We start from the raw sequence: 24,996 nt of genomic DNA on the forward strand, positions 1-24,996 counted from the left end.
TGTGAGTCGTTTTTAGCAGGGAATCTGTACATTCTTTTTAAAGAAATGTTCAGGATATATCTGTACAAACTTTTATTACAGCGTTATGTATCCATTTGGAGTAAATCGGTCAAGAACTTTTCGAAACTTTTTCTAAGAATGTTTCCTCTGTAGGTATTGTAATGTACCAGGTGATCAAAAAGTCAGTATAAATTTGAAAACTTAATAAACCATGGAATAACGTAGATAGAGGGGTAAAAATTGACACACATGCTTGGAATGACATGGGGTTTTATTAGAACCAAAAAAAAAAAAAAGTATTGCTAGACGCGTGAAAGATCTCTTGCGCGCGTCGTTTGGTGATGATCGTGTGCTCAGCCGCCACTCTCGTCATGCTTGGCCTCCCAGGTCCCCAGACCTCAGTCCGTGCGATTATTGGCTTTGGGGTTACCTGAAGCCGCAAGTGTATCGTGATCGACCGACATCTCTAGGGATGCTGAAAGACAACATCCAGCGCCAATGCCTCACCATAACTCCAGACATGCTTTACAGTGCTGTTTACAACATTATTCCTCGACTACAGCTATTGTTAAGGAATGATGGAGGACATATTGAGCATTTCCTGTGAAGAACATCATCTTTGCTTTCTCTCACTTTGTTATGCTAATTATTGCTATTCTGATCAGATGAAGCGCCATCTGTCGGTCATTTTTTGAATTTTTGTATTTTTTTGGTTCTAATAAAACCCCATGTCATTCCAAGCATGTGTGTCAATTTGTACCTCTCTATCTACATTATTCCGTGATTTATTCAGTTTTCAAATTTATACTGACTTTTTGATCACCTGGCACATATGTATACAGTGAGGTGATGAAAGCCATGGCATAGCGATATACACATGTACGGATGGCAAGCGTATCATTTTCATTCAGGTGATTCATTTGTAAGTATTTCTGACGAGATTATGGCCGCATGATGCTAATTAACGCACTTCGAGCGCGTAACAGTAGTTAGAGCTAGACGCATGGTACATTCCATTTCGGAAATTGTTAGCGAATTCAGTATCTCAAGGTCCACAGTGTCAAGAGCGTGCCGAGAAATTACACATTTCAGGCGTCACGCCACACCATGGACAACGCCGTTGGCGACGGCCTTCACTTAACCACTGAGAGGAGAGCTGTATGCGTAGACTTGTCAGTGCTAGCAGACAAGCAATGCTGCACGAAATCACCGCAGAAACCAATGTGGGCCGTACTACGAACGTATCTGTTAGGACATTGCAGCGAAATGTGGCTTTAAGGCAGCAGATCACTGGTGCAAGTGGCTTTGCTAACAGCATGACATCGCCTTCAGCACCTCCCGTGGGCTCGTAACCATATTGGTTGGACGGTAGACGATTGGCCTGGTTAGATGAGTCCAGATTTCAGTTGGTGATGGTAGGGTTCGAGAGTGGCGCAGACCCCACAAAGCCACGGATCCGAGTTGTCAGAAAGGCATCGTGCAAGCTGGTCGTGGCTCCATACTGGTGTGCGCCGTGTTTGCATGGAATGGACTGGGTCCTCCGGATGTTCGGCTACTTGGGGAACGTTTTCAGCCATGCATGGACGTCATGTTACCGAACAGTGGTGGTGGAATTTATCTGATTGGAAGTGCTCCCTGCCACAGGCCAGAGTTTTTTCAATTGGTGTGAAGAACATTCCGGATATTTCGAAAGAAACATTTGACCACTGAGATCGCCTGACATAAATGACAAAGAACGTTTATGGGACATGATCGAGAGGTCAGTTCGTGCAGCCGGCCGCGGTGGTCTAGCGGTTCTAGGCGCGCAGTCCGGAACCGCGCGACTGCTACGGTCGCAGGTTCGAATCCTGCCTCGGGCATGGATGTGTGTGATGTCCTTAGGTTCGTTAGGTTTAAGTAGTTCTAAGTTCTAGTGGACTGATGACCACAGATGTTAAGTCCCATAGTGCTCAGAGCCATTTGAAACATTTTTTCAGTTCGTGCAGAAAATCCTGCACTGGCAACACTTCTGAAGGTACAAGGTGCATTCAAGTTCTAAGGCCTCCGATTTTTTTTCTCCAGACTGGAAAGAGATAGAAACATGCGCATTGTTTTAAAATGAGGCCGCGTTCATTGTCAATACATCCCAGAGATGTCAGCACCCTACGGCAGATGGAATTTTACCGCCAGCGGCGAGAATGAGAACTGTTTTAAATAGTTAAAATGGCGACGTTTTCCTTACTTGAACAGCGTGCAATCATTCGTTTTCTGAATTTGCGTGGTGTGAAACCAATTGAAATTCATCGACAGTTGAAGGAGACATGTGGTGATGGAGTTATGGATGTGTCGAAAGTGCGTTCGTGGGTGCGACAGTTTAATGAAGGCAGAACATCGTGTGACAACAAACTGAAACAACCTCGGGCTCGCACAAGCTGGTCTGACGACATGATCGACAAAGTGGAGAGAATTGTTTTGGGGGATTGTCGAATGACTGTTGAACAGATCGCCTCCAGAGTTGGTATTTCTGTGGGTTCTGTGCACACAATCCTGCACGACGACCTGAAAATGCGAAAAGTGTCATCCAGGTGGGTGCCACGAATGCTGACGGACGACCACACGGCTGCCCGTGTGGCACGTTGCCAAGCAATGTTGACGCACTATGACAGCACGAGTGGGACTTTCTTTTCGTCGGTTGTTACAATGGATGAGACGTGGATGCCATTTTTCAATCCAGAAACAAAGCGCCAGTCAGCTCAATGGAAGCACACAGATTCACCGCCACCAAAAAAATTTCCGGTAACCGCCAGTGCTGAAAAAAGTATGGTGTCCACATTCTGGGACAGCGAGGGTGTAATCCTTACCCATTGCGTTCCAAAGGGCACTACGGTAACAGGTGCATCCTACGAAAATGTTTTGAAGAACAAATTCCTTCCTGCACTGCAACAAAAACGTCCGGGAAGGGCTGCGCGCGTGCTGTTTCACCGAGACAACGCACCTGCACATCGAGCTAACGTTACGCAACAGTTTCTTCGTGATAACAACTTTGAAGTGATTCCTCGTGCTCCCTACTCACCTGACCTGGCTCCTAGTGACTTTTGGCTTTTTCCAACAATGAAAGACACTCTCCGTGGCCGCACATTCACCAGCCGTGCTGCTATTGCCTCAGCGATTTTCCAGTGGCCAAAACAGTCTCCTAAAGAAGCCTTCGCCGCTGCCACGGAATCATGGCGTCAGCGTTGTGAAAAATGTGTACGTCTGCAGGGCGATTACGTCGAGAAGTAACGCCAGTTTCATCGATTTCGGGTAAGTAGTTAATTAGAAAAAAAATCGGAGACCTTGGAACTTGAATGCACCTCGTATGAAGGGCTGTGGTGGAAACACGGCTCAGTGCTCGTGCCCGGGACTGCCAGCGACCTGTTGCGTCCATGACACGTCGCGTTGTCGCACTACGGCAGGCGAAAGAAGGTGTGACACGATATTAGCAAGCGCCGCCCGACTTTTTCCACCTCTGTGGATATCATATACATATTTAAAATATGTATCCTACGGGTTTCCAAATGTTGCTTAGAGTGTCATGTAAAAGTCTGAAGTAAATGTATCAACAAAGTTTCAATATTTTTGGTAATAAGGCCGATTTGTGTTTATACAGGGTGTTCCAAAAAGGTACGGCCAAACTTTCAGGAAACATTCCTCACACACAAATAAAGAAAAGATGTTATGTAGACATGTGTCCGGAAACGCTTACTTCCATGTTAGAGCTCATTTTGGTTTCGTTAGCATGTACTGCACTTCCTCGATTCACCGCCAGTTGGCCCAATTGAAGGAAGGTAATGTTGACTTCGGTGCTTGTGTTGACATGCGACTCATTGCTCTACAGTCTAGCATCAAGCACATCAGTACGTAGCATCAACAGGTTAGTGTTCATCACGAACGTGGTTTTGCAGTCAGTGCAATGTTTACAAATGCGGATTTGGCAGATTCCCATTTGATGTACGGATTAGCATGGCGCAATAGCCGTGGTGCGGTATGTTTGTTTCGAGACAGATTTCCAGAACGAAGGTGTCCCGACAGGAAGACGTTCGAAGCAATTGATCGGCGTCTTAGGGAGCACGGAACATTCCAGCCTATGACTCGCGACTGGGGAAGACCTAGAACGACGAGGACACCTGCAATGGACGAGGAAATTCTTCGTGCAGTTGACGATAACCCTAATGTCAGCGTCAGAGAAGTTGCTGCTGTACAAGGTAACGTTGACCACGTCACTGTACGGAGAGTGCTACGGGAGAACCAGTTGTTTCCGTACCGTGTACAGCGTGTGCAGGCACTATCAGCAGCTGATTGGCCTCCACGGGTACACTTCTGCGAATGGTTCATCCGACAATGCGTCAGTCCTCATTTCAGTGCAAATGTTTTTACGGATGAGGCTTCATTCCAACGTGATCAAATTGTAGATTTTCACAATCAACATGTGTGGGCTGACGAGAATCCGCACGCAATTGTGAAATCACGTCATCGACACAGATTTTCTGTGAACGTTTTGGCAGGCATTGTCGGTGATGTCTCGATTGGGCCCCATGTTCTTCCACCTACGCTCAATGGAGCACGTTATCACGATTTCATACGGGATACTCTACCTGTGCTGCTAGAACATGTGCCTTTACAAGTACGACACAACATGTGGTTCACGCACGATGCAGCTCCTGCACATTTCAGTCGAAGTGTTCGTACGTTTCTCAACAACAGATTCGGTGACCGACGGATTGGTAGAGGCGGACCAATTCCGTGGCCTCCACGCTCTCCTGACCTCAACCCTCTTGACTTTCATTTATGGGGGCATTTGAAAGCTCTCGTCTATGCAACCCCGGTACCAAATGTAGAGACTCTTCGTGCTCGTACTGTGGACGGCTGTGATACAATACGCCATTCTCCAGGGCTGCATCAGCGCATCAGGGACTCCATGCGATGGAGGATGGATGCATGTATCCTCGCTAACGGAGGACATTTTGAACATTTTATGTAACAAAGAGAAGTAATAAAATGAGCTGTGACATGGAAAGTAAGCGTTTCCAGACACATGTCCACGTGACATATTTTCTTTCTTTGTGTGTGTGGAATGTTTGCTGAAAGTTTGGCGGTATCATTTTGTAACACCCGGTATAAACACATCCAAAAAGTTTTGCATCACCTCGGTTCGAAGCATTCCGGAACCCGTACAGAAAATTGAAATAGAGATCAACATAAACATCATTTCTGCCCTTTTTATTGCTCATGAAAACCACAAATTCCATGTTGTACCACCATACAGCGAGACCTTCACAGGTGGTGGTCCAGATTTTTCTACTCACCGGTACCTCTAATAGCCAGTAGCACATCCCCTTGCATGGATGCCTGTATTCGTCGTGGCATACTATCCACAAGTTCATCAAGGCACTGTTGGTCCACATTGTCCCACTCCTCAACGTCTGTAAGTAGGCTGTTTATGTTTTCTTATTGCCAAGGTTACGTAGCGCTCTGTATCAAAATCACTGGCTGTGCTGTGTGCAGTCTGTGGCTAGTTTGCATTGTTGTCTGCCATTGTAGTGTTGGGCAGCGGCAGCTGGATGTGAACATCGCGTAGCGTTGCGCAGTTGGAGGTGAGCCGCCAGCAGTGGTGGATGTGGGGAGAGAGATGGCGGAGTTTTGAAATTTGTCATGAAGGGGACGTTACATATATGTAACGTCCCCATACGTTCTAGCAGCACAGGTAAAGTATCCCATATGAAATCGTGATAACGTGCTCCATTGAGCGTAGGTGGAAGAACGAGGGGCCCAATCAAGACATCACCAACAATGCCTGCCCAAACGTTCATATGTAACGTCCCCTTTGAACAATTGTACATGACTGTCCTTAAACTGACACACAATATTTTTTATTTTAGCGCAACGCAATCTGACTTTCAAAAACCCTACAAATGAATGGCCCTGACTAACATTAAACTATGCGTTTCACAAATCGCTTACCTCACAAAAATCTTGGTTACTCGAACTACTGCAATACAGCGAGCGCCACTACTGCCAGCTAAATAAAAGATTCAAACTACAGAAGGCACTAACTACTGATAGGCATAGTTAGCAAATGAAAGATATTAATAGAGAACAAACAATGTATTTACCTTAATATCATCTCATATATATATATATATAGCAGTTCATGACAAATTTCAAAACTCCGCCATCTCTCTCCCCACATCCACCACTGCTGGCGGCTCACCTCCAACTGCGCAATGCTACGCGCTGTTAACATCCAGCTGCCACTGCCCAACACTACAATGGCAGTCAACAATGCAAACTAGCCACAGACTGCACACAGCACAGCCAGTGATTTTCACACAGAGCGCTACGTGGCGTTACCAATAATAAAACCTAAACAGCCTACTTACACATCGATTCGACGTAGATCCCTAAAAGTGGTTGAAAGGTCATATCGTCCCAAAACAGCCGTTTTCAATCCATCCCAGACATGTCGATAGGGTTCATGTCTGGAGATCATGCTGGCCACTCTAGTCGAGCGATGTCGTTATCCTGAGGGAAGTCATTCACAAGATGCGCATGATGGGGGAGCGAATTGGCGTCCATCAAGACGAATGCCTCGCCAATATGCTGCCGATACGGTTCCACTATCAGTCGGAGGATGGCATTAACGTATTGTACAACCGTTATGGCGCATTCCATGACCACCACCGGCGTAGGTCACCCCCACATAATGCCACCCCTTGCTGCGCTCGCTGCACGGTGTGTCTGAGGCGTTCAGCCTGACTGGGTTGCCTCCAAACACATCTCCGAACATTGTCTGGTTGAAGGCATAAGCGACACTCGTCCATGAAGAGAATGCGATGCCAATCCTGAGCGGTCCATTTGGCATGTTGTTGGGCTCATCTGTACCATGTTGCACGGTGTCGCAGTTGCAAAGATAGACCTCACCATGGACGTCAGGAGACAAGTTGCACATCACGCAGCCTATTGCGCACAGTTTGAGTCTTAACACGAGGTCTTTTTTCTGCACAAAAAGCATTATTCGACATGGTGGCGTTGCTGTCAGCGTTTCTCCGAACCATAATCCGTAGGTAGCGGTCATCCACTGCAGTAGTAGCCCTCGGGCGGCCTGAGCGAGGCATGTCATTGACAGTTCCTGTCTTCCTGTATCTCCTCCATGTGCGAACAGCACTGTTCTGGTTCAGTCAGAGACGCCTGGACACTTCCCCTGTTGAGAGCCCTTCATGGCACAAAGTAACAATGCAGACGTGATCGAACCGCGATATTGGCCATCTAGGCATGGCTGAACTCCAGACAACACGAGCCATGTACCTCCTTCCTGGCGGAATGACTGGAACTGATCGGCTGTCGGACCCCCTCCATCTAATAGGCGCTGCTCATGTATACACATTTGGGTGGGTTTAGTGACATCTCTGAACAGTCAAAGGGACTGTATGATACAATATCCACAGTCAACATCTATCTTCAGGAGTTCTGGAAACTGGGGTGATGCAAAAACTTTTTTGATATGTGTAGTATTACAGATAAGTAACGATAATATTATGAGTACTACACTGGTAATGAGCACAGTATCACTACCACAGACGTGGTGGTACTTTTTCTCATATATACTGTCAGCTGAAGTCCCTTGTCGATGTAGTAAGGTTGTTGTTGTTGTTGTTGTTGTTGTGGTCTTCAGTCCTGAGACTGGTTTGTTGCAGCTCTCCATGCTACTCTATCCCGTGCAAGCTTCTTCATCTCCCAGTACCTACTGCAACCTACATCCTTCTGAATCTGCTTACTGTACTCATCTCTTGGTCTCCCTCTACGAGTTTTACCCTCCACGCTGGCCTCCAATGCTAAACTTGTGATCCCTTGATGCCTCGGGACATGTCCTACCAACCGATCCCTTCTTCTGGTCAAGTTGTGCTACAAACTTCTCTTCTCCCCAATCCTATTCAATACCTCCTCATTAGTTACGTGATCCACCCATCTAATCTTCAGCATTCTTCTGCAGCATTCTTCTTCGAAAGCTTCTATTCTCTTCTTGTCCAAAGTATTTATCGTCCACGTTTCACTTCCATACATAGCTGCACTCCATACAAATACTTTCAGAAACGACTTCCTGACACTTAAATCTATACCCGATCTTAACAAATTTCTCTTCTTTAGAAACGCTTTCCTTGCCGTTGCCAGTCTACATTTTATATTCTATCCACTTCGATCATCATCAATTATTTTGCTCCCCAAATACCGAAACTCATTTACTACTTTAAGCGTCTCATTTCCTAATCTAGTTCCCCTAGAATCACACGACTTAATTCGACTACATTCCATTATCCTCGTTTTGCTTTTGTTGATGTTCATCTTATACCCTCCTTTCAAGACACTGTCCATTCCGTTCAGCTGCTCTTCCAAGTAATTTGCTGTCTCTGACAGAATTACAATATCATCGGCGAACCTCAAAGTTTTTATTTCTTCTCCATGGATTTTAATACCTGCTCCGAATTTTTCTTTTGTTTCCTTCACTGCTTGCTCAATATGCAGATTGAATAACATTGGGGAGAGGCTACAACCCTGTCTCACTCCCTTCCCAACCACTGCTTCCCTTTCATGCCCCTCGACTCTTATAACTGCCATCTGGTTTCTGTACAAATTGTAAATAGCCTTTTGATCCCTGTATTTTACCCCTTCCACCTTCAGAATTTGAAAGAGAGTATTCCAGTCTACATTGTCAAAAGCTTTCTCTAATGCTAGAAAAAGAGTTTGCCTTTCCTTAATGTTTCTTCTAAGATAAGCCGTAAGGTCAGTATTGCCTCACGTGTTCCAACATTTCTACGGAATCCAAACTGATCTCCCCCGAGGTCCGCTTCTACCAGTTTTTCCATTCGTGTGTAAAGAATTCGCATTAGTATTTCGCAGCTCGGACTTATTAAACTGTCAGTTCGGTAATTTTCACATCTGTCAGCACCTGCTTTCTTTGTGATTGGAATTATTATATTCTTCTTGAAGTCTGAGGTTATTTCGTCTGTCTCATACATCTTGCTCAGATGGTAGAGTTTTGTTAGGACTGGCTCTCCCTAGGCCGTCAGTAGTTCTAATGGAATGTTGTCTACTCCCAGGGCCTTGTTCCGCCTCAGGTATTTCAGTCCGCTGTCAAACTCTTTGCGCAGTATCGTATCTCCCATTTCATCTTCACCTAGATCCTCTTCCATTTTCATAATATTGTCCTCAAGTACAACGCCCTTGTATAGACCCTCTATATACTCCTTCCATCTTTCTGCTTTCCCTTCTTTGCTTAGAACTGGGTTTCCATCTGAGCTCTTGATATTCACACAAGTGACTCTCTTTTCTCCAAAGGTCCCTTTAATTTTCCTGTAGGCAGTATCCTACCCCTACTGAGATAAGCGTCTACATCCTTACATTTGTCCTCTATCCATCCCTGCTTAGCCATTTTGCACTTCCTGCCGATCTCATATTTGAGACGTTTGGATTCATTTTTGCCTGCTTCATTTACTGCATTTTTATATTTTCTCCTTTCATCAATTAATGTCAATATTTCTTCTGTTATGCAAGGACTCCTGCTAGCCCTCGTCTTTTTATCTACTAGATCCTCTGCTGCCTTCACTACTTCATCCCTCAGAGCTACCCATTCTTCTTCTACTGTATTTCTTTCCCCCATTCCTGTCAATTGTTCCCCTATGCTGTCCCTGAAACTCAGTACAACCTCAGGTAAGATGGACATCCATAATTATCGGTACCTTGTCTGACTTGATGTTTTAAGGCTTATGACTGAGACTATACCCAGCCTGGTGATGCCACAGAGTATGCTCTGCCTCTCCCCCTCTGCACAGGTTGTAGTGCGCACCCGCTGCGCCCGCCTCTACACGCGCACTGCAGTAGTTGGACTGTGTCGATTCAGGCCCAGAGCTGTGGGAGTCGGGCGACGTCGGCGGCGCGATGCACGTGGACGGCGACGCGGCCTCGTTCGAGCGTGTGGAGCTGCGCTGCGGCGCGGACGCGATGCACGTGCGCGTGGCGACGGCGCGCGACTTCCGCGGCGTGCTGTACACGCGCGGCTCCTTCCACGAGCGCCGGCCCCCCTGTTTCCTGGACGCCGACGGCGGCACCCGCTTCTCCATGCAGCTGCCGCTCGACGCCTGCAACGCGCTCAACGAGGTGAGCCTGTTCGGCGATCCGGCATTTCCTGGGTGAAAGTGTGCTCCAAACGTGCCTCAACGAGTTCTTTACCTGAGAGCCGTGAGACTTCTATAGGCGCAGAATCGAAGAGTTATCCCTGCGTTGACACACTGTTTCAAATAGTGAAGGAGAATATCTACATCTACATCTACATCCATACTCCGCAAGCCATCTGACGGTGTGTGGCGGAGGGTACCTTGAGTACCTCTATCGGTTCTCCCTTCTATTCCAGTCTCATATTGTTCATGGAAAGAAAGATCGTCGGTATGCCTCTGTGTGGGCTCTAATCTCTCTCATTTTATCCTCATGGTCTCTTCGCAACATATACGTACGAGGGAGCAATATACTGCCTGACTACTTGCTGAGGGTATGTTCTCGAAACTTCAACAAAAGCCCGTACCGAGCTATTGAGCGTTCTCCTGCAGAGTCTTCCACTGGAGTATATCTATCATCTCTGTAACGCTTTCGCAATTACTAAATGATCCTGTAATGAAGCATGCTGCTCTCCGTTGGATCTTCTCTATCTCTTCTATCAACCCTATCTGGTACGGATCCCACACTGCTGAGCAGTATTCAAGCAGTGGGCGAACAAGTGTACTGTAACCTACTTCCTTTGTTTTCGGATTGCATTTCCTTAGGATTCTTGCAATGAATCTCAGTCTGGCATCTGCTTTACCAACAATCAACTTTATATGATCATTCCATTTTAAATCACTCCCAATGCATACTTCCAGATAATTTATGGAATTAACTGCTTCCAGTTGCTGACCTGCTATATTGTAGCTAAATGGTAAGGGATCTATCTTTCTGTGTATTCGCAGCACATTACACTTGTCTTCATTGAGATTCAGTTGCCATTCCCTGCACCATGCGTCAATTCATTGCAGATCCTCCTGCATTTCAGTACAATTTTCCATTGTTACAACCTCTCGATATACCACAGCATCATCCGCAAAAAGCCTCAGTGAACTTCCGATGTTATCCATAAGGTCATTTATGTATATTGTGAATAGCAACGGTCCTACGACACTCGCCTGCGTCACACCTGAAATCACTCTTACTTCGGAAGACCTCTCTCCATTGAGAATGACATGCTGCGTTCTGTTATCCAGGAACTCTTCAATCCAATCACACAATTGGTCTGATAGTCCATATGCTCTTACTTTGTTCATTAAATGACTGTGGGGAACTGTATCGAATGCCTTGCGGAAGTCAAGAAACACGGCATCTACCTGATGATTAAAATCTCTCTTATGTGTATCTGTTGCGTTTATTAAAATTACGGAAAAAATGCAGTGAACTTGTGCAGGAACCTTATAAGTCAAGTGGTCAACTGAGCTGGCATAGTGAATTCAGTTAAGCCAAACCAATCTCTTCTAACGTATTACTATCTTTACTACGTTTCTCATCGAGCCATATACGTTATCTCGCATTTCTACCTGCTCCCCTCACACAAGTAATGAAAAAAATTCAGGAATTCAGGGTCACCACCAGCCCAAGCCCTTCCTAACCGTTTAGAAAAAACGGAGCTGGAAAATTATAAGTATAATTACTTCAATAGTTTAATTACAAGTACGCAAATTTCTTTGAGTAGCCAGATAAATAACACTCCACGTCGTGCATGAAGCAACTTCATTAATTCAGGATTGGAAAACGGAGTAAGTGGGTAAGATCAATACCACAGAATTTATCTTTCATGTCGATCATTTATTGTATCTAAGTATTTGGTTGCACATCCAAAACTACACATAACTGGTGCCTGACTAGAAATATTTAAGTGAGAATTGCTTGAGAATGTAACAGAGAACAATTTAACTACAGCAAGAAGAAACACAGAAAACGGGGGTGGGAGACAATCATACTATCATCTCCTTTGCATTCATACCATAAAAATATCTGAGTGCGATTTGCATTATGGTTCTATGTATGCACTATTTTGGACAGAGGTCCAACCAATGCGCAAGGTTGTGCGATAATTATTCAACATACTAACTGCATCCGCTGATTGCAAATGGCCAAAGTAGAGCACGTGGTGCATTCCGAATCAAATTGTTGTGCTGCTTTGTAGAATGCGCACGAAAGAACAGATATTCTTCCAGAAATTATAGCTGATTGAACAAGCAAACTGTTAAAATAAAGCCCATTCTGGTGTCATGGTGGACCAGAAGGGTCATTGATTACCAAACACGTGGCACAAAATCGACACATAAAGATAAAAGCAAGTTCCACAAAATATAAGATTGAAAATCATACTTGCTTCGAGACAATATTACACTCATGTACGGTTGAAGTGATCCTAATCAAATTTACCATTTGAAATTATACTTCATCGTTGTTCAAAATGAACAAAGTACACTACTGGCCATTAAAATTGCTACTCTAAGAAAAAACGCAGATGATAAACGGGTATTCATTGGACAAATATATTACACTAGAACTGATATGTGATTACATTTTCACGCAGTTTGGGTGCATAGATCCTGAGAAATTAGTACCCAGAACAACCACCTCTGGCCGTAATAACGGCCTTGATATACCTGGGCATTGAGTCAAACAGAACTTGGATGGCGTGTACAGGTACAGCTGCCCATGCAGCTTCAACACAATACCACAGTTCATCAAGAGTAGTGACTGGCGTATTGTGATGAGCCAGTTACTCGGCCACCATTGACCAGACGTTTTCAGTTGGTATGAGATCTGGAGAATGTACTGGCCAGGGCAGCAGTCAAACATTTTCTGTATCCAGAAAGGCCCATACAGGATCTGCAACATGCGGTCGTGCATTATCCTGCTAAAATGTAGGACTTCGCAGGGATCAAATGAAGGGTAGAGCCACGGGTCGTAACACATCTGAAATGTAACGTCCACTGTTCAAAGTGCCGTCAATGCGAACAAGAGGTGACCGAGACATGTAACCAATGGCACCCCATACCATCACACTGAGTGCTACGCCAGTATGGCGATGACGAATACATGCTTCCAACGTATGTTTACTGCGATGTGGCCAAACACTGATGCGACCATCATGATGCTGTAAACAGAACCTGGATTCATCCGAAAAATGACGTTTTTCCATTCGTGCACCCATGTTTATCATCGAGTACACCATCGCAGGCGCTCCTGTCTGTGATGCAGCGTCAAGGGTAACCGCAGCCATGGTCACCGAGCTGATAGTCCATGCTGCTGCAAACGTCATCGAACTGTTCGTGCAGATGGTTGTTGTCTTGCAAACGTCCCCATCTGTCGACTCAGGGATCGAGACGTGGCTGCACGATCCGTTACAGCCATGCGGATAAGGTGCCTGTCATCTCGACTGCTAGAGATACGAGGCCGTTGGGATCCAGCATGGCGTTCCGTATTACCCTCCTGAACCCACGGATTCCATATTCTGCTAACAGTCATTGGATCTCGACCAACGCGAGCAGCAATGTCGCAATACAATAAACCGCTGTCGCGATAGGCCACAACCCGACCTTTATCAAAGTCGGAAACGTTGTGGTACGCATTTCTCCTCCTTACACGAGGCATCACAACAACGTTTCACCAGGCAACGCCGGTCAAGTGCTGTTTGTGTATGAGAAATCGGTTGGAAACTTTCCTCATGTCAGCACGTTGTAGGTGTCGCCACCGGCACCAACCTTGTGTGAATGCTCTGAAAAGCTAATCATTTGCATAACACAGCATCTTCCTCCTGTCGGTTAAATTTCGCGTCTGTAGAACGTCATTTTCGTGGTGTAGCAATTTTAATGGCCAGTAGGGTAACTTCCACACTTTTAACTCATACACCCAAAAATCGCCTATTGAACGAAGTATAATTATGGCACATTCGGAAAAATAACTCGCTTCACACGCCTCAGTTAAGCTGAAGTTCTTAAGTATTTCAACAGTTAAACATAACGAAGTCCTAACTCAACCTGCTTCCTATCACCTGAAACCACTGTCGAGAGCTACGATCCGTACTCACCAAGCGTTCACCGAAGACTGCCGCTTTCTCTTTCGAGATTACGTCGCTCCTCGTGCAGCGGAAGCTACCTGAGTGGTAGCCCTCCGTCACCAACCGCACACACAAAAACAGCCTTCGACTAAGATGGGTAAACCTCTCTGTTCAGGTAATGGGAACCTAAGTCGGTCATCCTGTGCTCTCCTTCGAACGAGAAGCAACATCGTCTGCTCGCAGCAGACGATGACCAACTCAGCGTTTCACATAAAACAAAACCTAAAGCCCACATTGAAATATGCATATAATATTCAATATGCCTTATTAAAGTGCTCTGTCTTTCTGGAAGAGTTTATGAATTGAGCTAAAATCAGGTAGTAAAGTGTATAAGCTGTACCGAATTCGACAAGCGTCTTATGAATCGACTTCACAGGGACGTTTCACTGTAAATAGATTTGTGGGCCAGTCGTCACGACTCACGCAGTTGCTACACATCCTCACCGAACTCTGATTCCACCATAGCACATCACTGAAGTCTTGGCTGCAGACTCTGAGTCTGGCCCCAGCATCTGCATCCGTTTAGCGACACAGTGGAAACTCTAGAAGACAAAGGCAAAGAGGGTGACTGGGTTCCCAAAGTCGAAGAGTTCTCAGTGGCCGCCTAGGATGAAGTGCTCTCCCTGCCTTCTGAAGATGACATTTGTTTGTGCTTGACATTACAGAAATTCTGTTGGCTCTTGCAGTACCGGAAACTCTCTAGCCAATTACGGTAAAGACTGCGAGCTCTGACCAGCGAAAAGTCCAAAAATACGCTGCCAAAGTGCTTTCTCCTACGTATTTCACTTGATTAACGACCAATGGTAATTATCTCTAAAGTTAGGCAGGATTTGTCACGATGGATTTCCATCGTGACAAATGAGAGGAAAGGCACATATGCATGCTAGCTCTTCCTCCGGCTACCAAATAATTTTTGTGAGCCAATTAGCATTCTGTAATGTTGTGTGTGCCTCACTGCTTCTTTTAAACTAACTTGTGTCTGATTTTATTCTGAGAAGCTGAGTAATGTATTTAAATACCGTAAATGCAAATTTGATTTAAAAAGTACTTGAATTGAAGCGCAGCTGGACAGCAACAAACTCTTTAGCTCGCAATCCCTGCAACGATAGTAGTTGTAAATCTTTGAGTATGGACTCCAAAGAAAACAGACAATTGATTTTTTTTAAAAAAAAGAGAACTGTTAATCTGTATCTTGTGGAAAGAGGATGTGTTGCTAGGCTGTCGCTCAGAACGTATTGTTACATTTAATGAAAATTGATATTTTAGTGATACAACTGAGTAAAGTATGAGGAAGAGTTGCCAAACATTTATCTATACAAATTTTCTGGAAGTGAATAATAGAAATATCTTGTTTTTGGGAAAGGAAGTGAACTTCATTGTCGTCGCCGTCTATCAATCGGCAGAGTTGTAAGTGTACAAAGTTCACTAAAGTACAGGAAAAGAAATGCATTCTCTATAGTTTTCGTTCAATAAGTAACAACCTCTCATAATTTCTTTATCACAGTAATTGGATTATGTTCTTGTACAATAGTATGGTGCTGAACTCCACTGACCAATTTTGATGTAACAGGATGTTTAGTGTGAAGGAAGTTAGTGTGCCAAGCAATCTCCTTTTCCCACGAAAAGCAGATTGCTGTTTGATCTTATTTACTTACAACAGTGGTCTCTTAGGTATGAAAAGCTACGAAAACTTGGGCTCAAAGGCATCCGCAATACAGCCAAGTAACTAACAGAGTCGTATTTTAAACCTTAAAGGACAAAAACTTCGTCCAAATCGTTAATACGTCACCAACTGGTTCAGAAGCTGACCATTCAAGGAGGCAGCAACCAAAATTCAGGTACCAGTTACGACTTAAAGTAAAAATCTCAAACAAAAATCAATCTCTCTCTCTCCAAACACATATATAAATATTCATATTGTAAAAATAAGTCATTTTATAATTCGTTCTACAAGTTTGGTTAAGAGCACCTGGCTGCCACCTATCCTGCAAGAGCGACGCTTACTGCTTTCACAATTTGTCGTATTTTTTCCACACTGTAGATCTGTATCTCTCTAAAAGCATTCCTCGTCCTCTAGACAGCCCCTAAAGTTTCGCCAGGAAGCTCTGTGCTGTTACGGCCTCTGGACACCTCCATCCTTGAGTTCGCTACGGCAGCGACCGCTCCTTCACTTACCGAAGGAAACATAATTTGACCCAGTAACGCATACTAAAAGGTTTCAGATAGATTACATAATGGTAAGACAGAGATTTAGGAACCAGATTTTAAATTGTAAGACATTTCCAGGGGCAGATGTGGACTCTGACCACAATCTATTGGTTATGAACTGTAGATTAAAACTGAAGAAACTGCAAAAAGGTGGGAATTTAAGGAGATGGGACCTGGATAAACTGGAAGAACCAGAGGTTGTACAGAGTTTCAGGGAGAGCATAAGGGAACAATTGACAGGAATGGGGGAAAGAAATTCAGTAGAAGAAGAATGGGTAGCTTTGAGGAATGAAATAGTGAAGGCAGCAGAGCATCAAGTAGGTAAAAAGACGAGGGCTAGTAGAAATCCTTGGGTAACAGAAGAGATACTGAATTTAATTGATGAAATCTGGAAGAGCATAAATAGACTTAGGTGTCAAATGAGAAGATCAAAGGGTAACCTGTTCAGGTGGGAATACGCCGAAGAAGGGCCCTGCCAATGTGGAGGAAAACAAACGATGACACACCTGTTGACCTGTCCATCCTTGCTGGCCCCATGCACTTTCCCTGACCTGTGGTTGGCCAACAATGCTGGAGTGAAGTGTGCCGAACACTGGAGAGAGATATCAGCCTTCTATGGACAATAATGACGACTTATGATATGTGAAGATCATGAATGTATATATAAGTGTATTACTATTATTTAGTTGTATTTGTAACCTAGTATATATAGCCTATTAATTAATTACAGATGTAGCTCAGACACGATTAAATAAATAAATAAAGGTCCTTTCTAGTGATTCTTGAAAGCATTTGACATTCTACACTCCTGGAAATTGAAATAAGAACACCGTGAATTCATTGTCCCAGGAAGGGGAAACTTTATTGACACATTCCTGGGGTCAGATACATCACATGATCGCACTGACAGAACCACAGGCACATAGAAACAGGCAACAGAGCATGCACAATGTCGGCACTAGTACAGTGTATATCCACCTTTCGCAGCAATGCAGGCTGGTATTCTCCCATGGAGACGATCGTAGAGATGCTGGATGTAGTCCTGTGGAACGGCTTGCCATGCCATTTCCACCTGGCGCCTCAGTTGGACCAGCGTTCGTGCTGGACGTGCAGACCGCGTGAGACGACGCTTCATCCAGTCCCAAACATGCTCAATGGGGGACAGATCCGGAGATCTTGCTGGCCAGGTTAGTTGACTTACACCTTCTAGAGCACGTTGGGTGGCACGGGATACATGCGGACGTGCATTGTCCTGTTGGAACAGCAAGTTCCCTTGCCGGTCTAGGAATGGTAGAACGATGGGTTCGATGACGGTTTGGATGTACCGTGCACTATTGAGTGTCCCCTCGACGATCACCAGTGGTGTACGGCCAGTGTAGGAGATCGCTCCCCACACCATGATGCCGGGTGTTGGCCCTGTGTGCCTCGGTCGTATGCAGTCCTGATTGTGGCGCTCACCTGCACGGCGCCAAACACGCATACGACCATCATTGGCACCAAGGCAGAAGCGACTCTCATCGCTGAAGACGACACGTCTCCATTCGTCCCTCCATTCACGCCTGTCGCGACACCACTGGAGGCGGGCTGCACGATGTTGGGGCGTGAGCGGAAGACGGCCTAACGGTGTGCGGGACCGTAGCCCAGCTTCATGGAGACGGTTGCGAATGGTCCTCGCCGATACCCCAGGAACAACAGTGTCCATAATTTGCTGGGAAGTGGCGGTGCGGTCCCCTACGGCACTGCGTAGGATCCTATGGTCTTGGCGTGCATCCGTGCGTCGCTGCGGTCCGGTCCCAGGTCGATGGGCACGTGCACCTTCCGCTGACCACTGGCGACAACGTCGATGTACTGTGGAGACCTCACGCCCCACGTGTTAAGCAGTTCGGCGGTACGTCCACCCGGCCTCCCGCATGCCCACTATACGCCCTCGCTCAAAGTCCGTCAACTGCACATACGGTTCACGTCCACGCTGTCGCGGCATGCTACCAGTGTTAAAGACTGCGATGGAGCTCCGTATGCCACAGCAAACTGGCTGACACTGACGGCGGCGGTGCACAAATGCTGCGCAGCTAGCGCCATTCGACGGCCAACACCGCGGTTCCTGGTGTGTCCGCTGTGCCGTGCGTGTGATCATTGCTTGTACAGCCCTCTCGCAGTGTCCGGAGCAAGTATGGTGGGTCTGACACACCAGTGTCAATGTGTTCTTTTTTCCATTTCCAGGAGTGTATTAAGGGGTTTTCTCACACCTCAACAAACAAATGTGTTGGTCAGAACAATGAGCGAATTGACTGACAGTAATAATCCGTTACTTCACCAGGCCAATCTTGTCAGCTCTACAGGAATTACCAGCCTGCTGTAATCGAACGCCTATCCCAACTGAGAGAGTTCCTGCCTCTCATCTTCGACAAACCCACATTGGCCCTAAATTCCTGATGGCGCCACGCTGATAACACCATAGGTGGTGTAGGAAAAATGTGCGAGGACGCAACAACACCTGTGCTGGTGACGTGTCTGTCTACAAAGATACTTTGACACCCGCCTGTAACTTCTGAGCGATTCACTTTTTTTGTCATGCAGTGTTTCTCTGGCCGCGGGCTACAGAGGCACATCGCTGAGGATATCAGGTCTACATCTCTACATCTACATCCTTTCTGCGCAAGCCACCTAACGGTGTGTGGCGGAGGGTACGTTGAGTACCTCTATCGGTTCTCCCTTCTATTCCAGTCTCGTATTATTTGTGGAAAGAAGGATTGTTGGGATGCTTCTGTGTGGGCTCTAATCTCTCTGATTTTATCCTCATGGTCTCTTTGCGAGATATACATAGGAGGGAGCAATATACTGCTCGACTCCTTGGTGAAGGTATGTTCTCGAAACTTCAATAAAAGCCCATACCGAGCTACTGAGCGTCTCTCCTCCAGAGTCTTCTACTGGAATTTATTTGTCATCTCTGTAACGCTTTCACGATTACTAAATGATCCTGTAAGGAAGTGTGCTGCTCTCCGTTGGATCTTATCTATCTCTTCTTTCAACCCTATCTGGTGGTACGGATCCCACACTGCTGAGCAGTATTCAAGCAGTGGGCGAACAAGCGTACTGTAACCTACTTCCTTTGTTTTCCGATTGCATTTCCTTAGGATTCTTCCAATGAATCTCAGTCTGGCATCTGCTTTACTAACAATTAACTTTATATGATCATTCTATTTTAAATCACTCCTAATGCATACTCCCAGATAATTTATGGAATTAACTGCTTCCAGTTGCTGACCTGCTATTTTGTAGCTAAATGATAAGGGATCTTTCTTTCTATGTATTCGCAGCACATTACACTTGTCTACATTGAGATTCAATTGCCATTCCCTGCACCATGCGTCAATTCATTGCAGATCATCCTGCATTTCAGTACAATTTTCCATTGTTACAACCTCTTGATATACCACAGCATCATCCGCAAAAAGCCTCTGTGAACTTCCGATGTCATCCACAATGTCATTTATGTACATTGTGAATAGCAATAGTCCTACGACACTCCCCTGCGGCACACCTGAAATCACTCTTACTTTGGAAGACTTCTCTCCATTGAGAATGACCTGCTGCTTTCTGTTATCTAGGAACTCTTCAATCCAATCACACAATTGGTCTGATAGTCCATATGCTCTTACTTTGTTCATTAAACGACAGTGGGGAACTGTATCGAACGTATTGCGGAAGTCAAGAAACACGGCATCTACCTGTGAACCCGTGTCTATGGCCCTCTGAGTCTCGTGGACGAATAGCACGAGCTGGGTTTCACACGACCATCTTTTTCGAAACCCATGCTGATTCCTACAGAGCAGATTTCTGGTCTCCAGAAAAGTCATTGTACTCGAACATAATACATGTTCCAAAATTCTACAACTGATCGACGTTAGAGATATAGGTCTATAGTTCTGCACATCTGTTCGACGTCCCTTCTTGAAAACAGGGATGACCTGTGCCCTTTTCCAATCCTTTGGAACGCTACGCTCTTCTAGAGACCTATGGTACACGGCTGTTAGAAGGGGGGCAAGTTCCTTCACGTACTCTGTGTAGAATCGAACTGGTATCCCATCAGGTCCAGCGGCCTTTCCCCTTTTGAGCGATTTTAATTGTTTCTCAATCCCTCTGTCGTCTATTTCGATATCTAGTATCCTGTGTGTGTCTGCGTGTGCCAGGGCGACGTGCGGTACCGCAACGTGGTGGTGCTGCAGCACGACGACGAGTTCGTGGCTCCCGGGGACGCCGCCTTCACGCTGGAGTGCGACTTCAGCCAGCCCCGGTCGGTAGCCGTCGCCGCAGACCTCAGCCCCGACAGCGGCAGCTCCGCAGACGGGTGAGCCGGCATAGCCATCACTCCACTACTTCTGTTTCTACACGATTGCTCTACAGTCGGCACTCGAGTACATGTTGTCCTTTCTGTTTCCTTAGGCCTGTAATAAAGGTCTTACATGTGAGGCGAGGTCTGCAGGGATGAGGTCGAGCTTTTGAAACCACCTGTATGGCAATGTGGGTTGTGCTTCCAGCTATCTCACCCTGCAGCCATCCACTCTGGTGGGCACTCGTTTTATTTATTATTTATTTACACGTCAAGTTCCGTAGGACCATATTGAGGAGCAAATCTCCAAGGCCACGCAACTTGTCAGTACGTGAACTTACAACATAAAAGTAATAACACATAAAAATAAAATGTTTATGAACCCAAAAAAATTTAAGCCACAAGTTTCAGTAAATGCAGTCAACAATATAACAAAAGAATCAGCTTAATTTTTCAAGGAACTTCTCAACAGAATAGAAGGAGTGACCCATGAGGAAAGTCTTCAGTTTCGATTTGAAAGTACGTGGAATGCTGCTAAGATTTTTGAATTCTTGTAATAGCTTCTGCCAGTATCTCGTCTCCTACCTTCCAAACTTTACAGAAGCTCTCCTGCGAACCTGCAGAACTAGCAAAAATGTTCAAATGTGTGTGAAATTTTATGGGACTCAACTGCTACGGTCATCAGTCCCTAAGCTTACTCACTACTTAACCTAAATTATCCTAAGGACAAACACACACACCCATGCCCGAAGGAGGTCTCGAACCTCCGCCAGGACCAGCCGCACAGTCCACGACTGCAGCGCCTCAGACTGCTCGGCTAATCCCGCGTGGCAGAACTAGCACTCCTGAAAGAAAGGATATTGCGGAGACGTGGCTTAGTCACAGCCTGGGGAATGTTTCCAGAATGAGATTTTCACTCTGCAGCGGAGTGTGCGCTGATATGAAACTTCCTGGCAGATTAAAACTGTGTGCCACACCGAGACTTGAACTCAGGACCTTTGCCTTTCGCAGCCAAGTGCTCTTGCTTGAGTAGCTCACTTGGTACATCACTTGCCTGCGAAAGGCAGAGGTCCCGAGTTCGAGTCTCGGTGTGGCACACAGTTTTAATCTGCCAGGAAGTTTCATATCAGCTCACACTCCACTGCAGAGTGAAAATCTCATTCTGGCTTGTGGTAATTTATTGAAAATGGATGCAGCAGTATACTGCACATGTCAAAATACACAGAATAGTGAACAGGGTCCAGCAAGAGGTTTGCGAACTTACACCACTTATTGCCTGATCCGCCCGTTTCTGAGCCAGAAAAATCCTTTTAGAATGGGAAGAGTTACCCCAAAATATAATGCAATACGACATAAGCGAACGAAAGTAACCAAAGTAGACTATTTTTCATGTCGAACGACCACTCACTTCAGCTACTGTTCGAATAGTAAAAATGGCAGCATTAAGTCTTTGAACAAGATCCTGAATGTGAGCTTTCCACGACTGTTTACTATCTATCTGAACACCGGGAAATTTGAACTGTTCAGTTTCACTAATCATATGCCCTTTCTGTGAAGTTAAAACATCGGGTTTTGTTGAATTGTGTGTTAAGAACTGTATAACTGAGTCTTACTGTGATTTAGCGTTAGTTCATTTTCCACAAACCATGAACTTAGGCCATGAACTGCACTATCTGAAACCGAGCCAATGTTGCACACAACATCCTTCACTACCAAGCTAGTGTCATCAGCAAACAGAAATATTTTAGAGTTGCCCGTAATACTAGAGGGCATATCATTTATATAAATAAGGAACATGAATGGCCCCAACACTGATCTCTGGGGCACCCCCTACTTGACCGTACCCCACTCACACCCGACATCACAGCCGTTTCCAACACTGTGAATAATGACATTTTGCTGTCTGTTGTTAAACTAAGAGGTGAACCAGTTGTGAGCTACGCTCCATATTCTGTAATGGTCTAACTTCTGGAGCAATATTTTGTGATCGATAAGCGCCTTAGTTAAATCTAAAACGTATGCCTAGCGCTCCAAGTCTTTTGTTTAGCCCATCCAGTACCTCAGAGAGGAAAGAGAATATAGTATTTTCAGTTGTTAAACGACTTATAAAGCCGAACTGTACATTTGATAGCATTTGCGAATAATAAAAAAAATTTTAATTTTGTGTAGTGCTAGTGCTTTAAAATTAACGAATGTTCATATAGTGACATTCTAGCGTAGTGGTTAGCGTATCAGTCTGCTATGCAGAATCTCGTCAGGTGCTTGAAAATATTTCATTTTCAAATGGTTATCGAAATGCCTGTGATCATTATTTTCATTCTGTTAGAAATATATCACTTTTTAAAATTCCTAATCCTTTGCAGGAGACTTTAATCATGGTATTAACTTTTTCATCTGCTCTTATTTTTCCTTCCTGTCTTTGTGTTTTCGTTTGGACTCTTTGTGCATTTGATTTCAGTTATTCTTATTTATCCGTCACAATATTTGTACTTGTGGAAATGTTGATTCGTTGGTCAAAAAACAAAACGCGAAATAAACTGTTTTTATTGACTGCCAATAGCGTTGAATACGTATTTTTTCGTAATGCAGAAGATGTACATTTTTTTGGATGTTAATCTTCACACAAACATTTAAAATACACATTCCTATTGTGCTATGGGAAGAATAATGCAGATGAACATTTAAGTGAAAGAAGGAATTAAAAATAAATGCGCAAAATGAGGGGTTGATGTAATGAATGCAATAATGTGGACGAAAATATGACATGATCAAATCAAAATTAATACAAAAAAAAAAAATTACATGCGCAAAGATTCCAAATGGAAAAAAATGAATAGGAAGAAAAAATGAAAAAAAGGATAGGAAGTAAAAACGTAGAAGTTAATTCCATGACAAACTTCAATCCTGCATACATAGACATGTGTTGAGCAGTAAATAAGCTCTCTCGCCCTTATCTTTAAAACATCGCGTGTTCGAGGTGGCAGCAGGTCGTGTGGTTCCAGAATTTACGTGGAAATTCTCGAATCACTACAGTTGCTATAGCTCATATGTTGCCACTCTGTGCTTACTGGCCAGTGGTAGCCAACACAGTGCTCTGTGGTCGCTTTCATATAAATTCACACAAGTTTTACTTAAAAGTAGATGGTGACATTACACCTAGAAGAAGACATCGTAGGTACTGCTGCGTTTGCTTAACCACACATCCTGACATATTCTTCAGTTCTTGCTCCCAGTGAATCACAAACTCTTTTAAGCACACCTGGCTCCTTTAAGACTACATTACACGCTCCTGTACTGACTGAATATTGTCTATGAGTGCAATGCACACCAATTAATTTGAGTGGGTGGTGTGGTTAGTTCACGCAGACCCCAGAATTTTTGTTTTGTTTAGTTTAGGTATTTCTAACACTGAAGTTCTGCAGGGATCTGTATCTTTCAGACTGTGTGTTCTGCACAGTTGAACAGAGTGGTTGTGCTTACGACAGGTAAGTCTGTGACCGTAGACCAATTTTTCTTTCAGTGGGGACTGAACCCCACCGTACTGATTGCAATAAGTGACCTATACTAGGTGAAAGGGTAGAGTCAAACCTTGCTAAAGTACAGAATGAGTACTGCTGCAACAATGATTCAGATCTTGATCTGGGTTGCAGCAGGTTATTGTTAACTTCTATTCAGCTTTTTAACTGTTTTAGCCTTGAAAAGTTAATAACTATTAAGATTAAGTTGATTATAAGACTTTATTTTATTTTTGCCCTCTAGTATTGAAATAAAAATTTGATATATAATGACCCCACCATACCAATATTGCAACGAAAACTTCGCTACACTAGTTATGGGTTAAATGTCACCTTAGCCAGAAATACCACTGGGGTCAGGTCCGGTGAATGTGGAGACCGCACTACAGGACCTCCTCAACCAATGCATTACCTGTGAAACATTGTAGTGTGGTACCAGTACACAGACCATAGAAAATGTGGTGGTGTCTCGTTGTATGTAAACCAAAGTCATTCTTTTTCTGTAAGGGTAACATTCTCCAATAGTGCTGGTGATTCATCACACAGAAATCCGTGATATAGAACACGTGTTTATCTGTTTGGTAAAGTGTGTTGCCTGATGATTCTGTCACTGACAATTCACGCTAGTACATTCATACTGAAGCGATCCTGATTCTTCGCCTCCATGACTACATGAAGTTTTGCGTCTGTCCACATTTGCGTATTGTGGTAATTTTCTATGCAATCTCTTGTGAATGCTATGTGCACCACCAAATACT

At 44.7% G+C, this 24,996-nt stretch overlaps 1 protein-coding gene across 2 annotated transcripts in view; it reads left to right on the plus strand.

Annotated features, from left to right (window-relative positions):
- LOC126426971 (uncharacterized) overlaps nt 1-24,996 on the plus strand; it is a 206,231-nt gene that overhangs the window by 156,841 nt on the left and 24,394 nt on the right. For both annotated transcript variants that reach the window (XM_050089119.1, XM_050089118.1), the window contains exons 2-3: nt 9,914-10,170; nt 20,584-20,741. In XM_050089119.1, coding sequence (XP_049945076.1) covers nt 9,914-10,170; nt 20,584-20,741 — 415 coding nt within the window. The remainder of the gene's footprint in view (nt 1-9,913; nt 10,171-20,583; nt 20,742-24,996) is intronic.

The sequence above is a fragment of the Schistocerca serialis genome, chromosome 11 (genome assembly GCF_023864345.2).
Source record: "Schistocerca serialis cubense isolate TAMUIC-IGC-003099 chromosome 11, iqSchSeri2.2, whole genome shotgun sequence".
In the NCBI taxonomy this organism is placed as follows: domain Eukaryota; kingdom Metazoa; phylum Arthropoda; class Insecta; order Orthoptera; family Acrididae; genus Schistocerca; species Schistocerca serialis.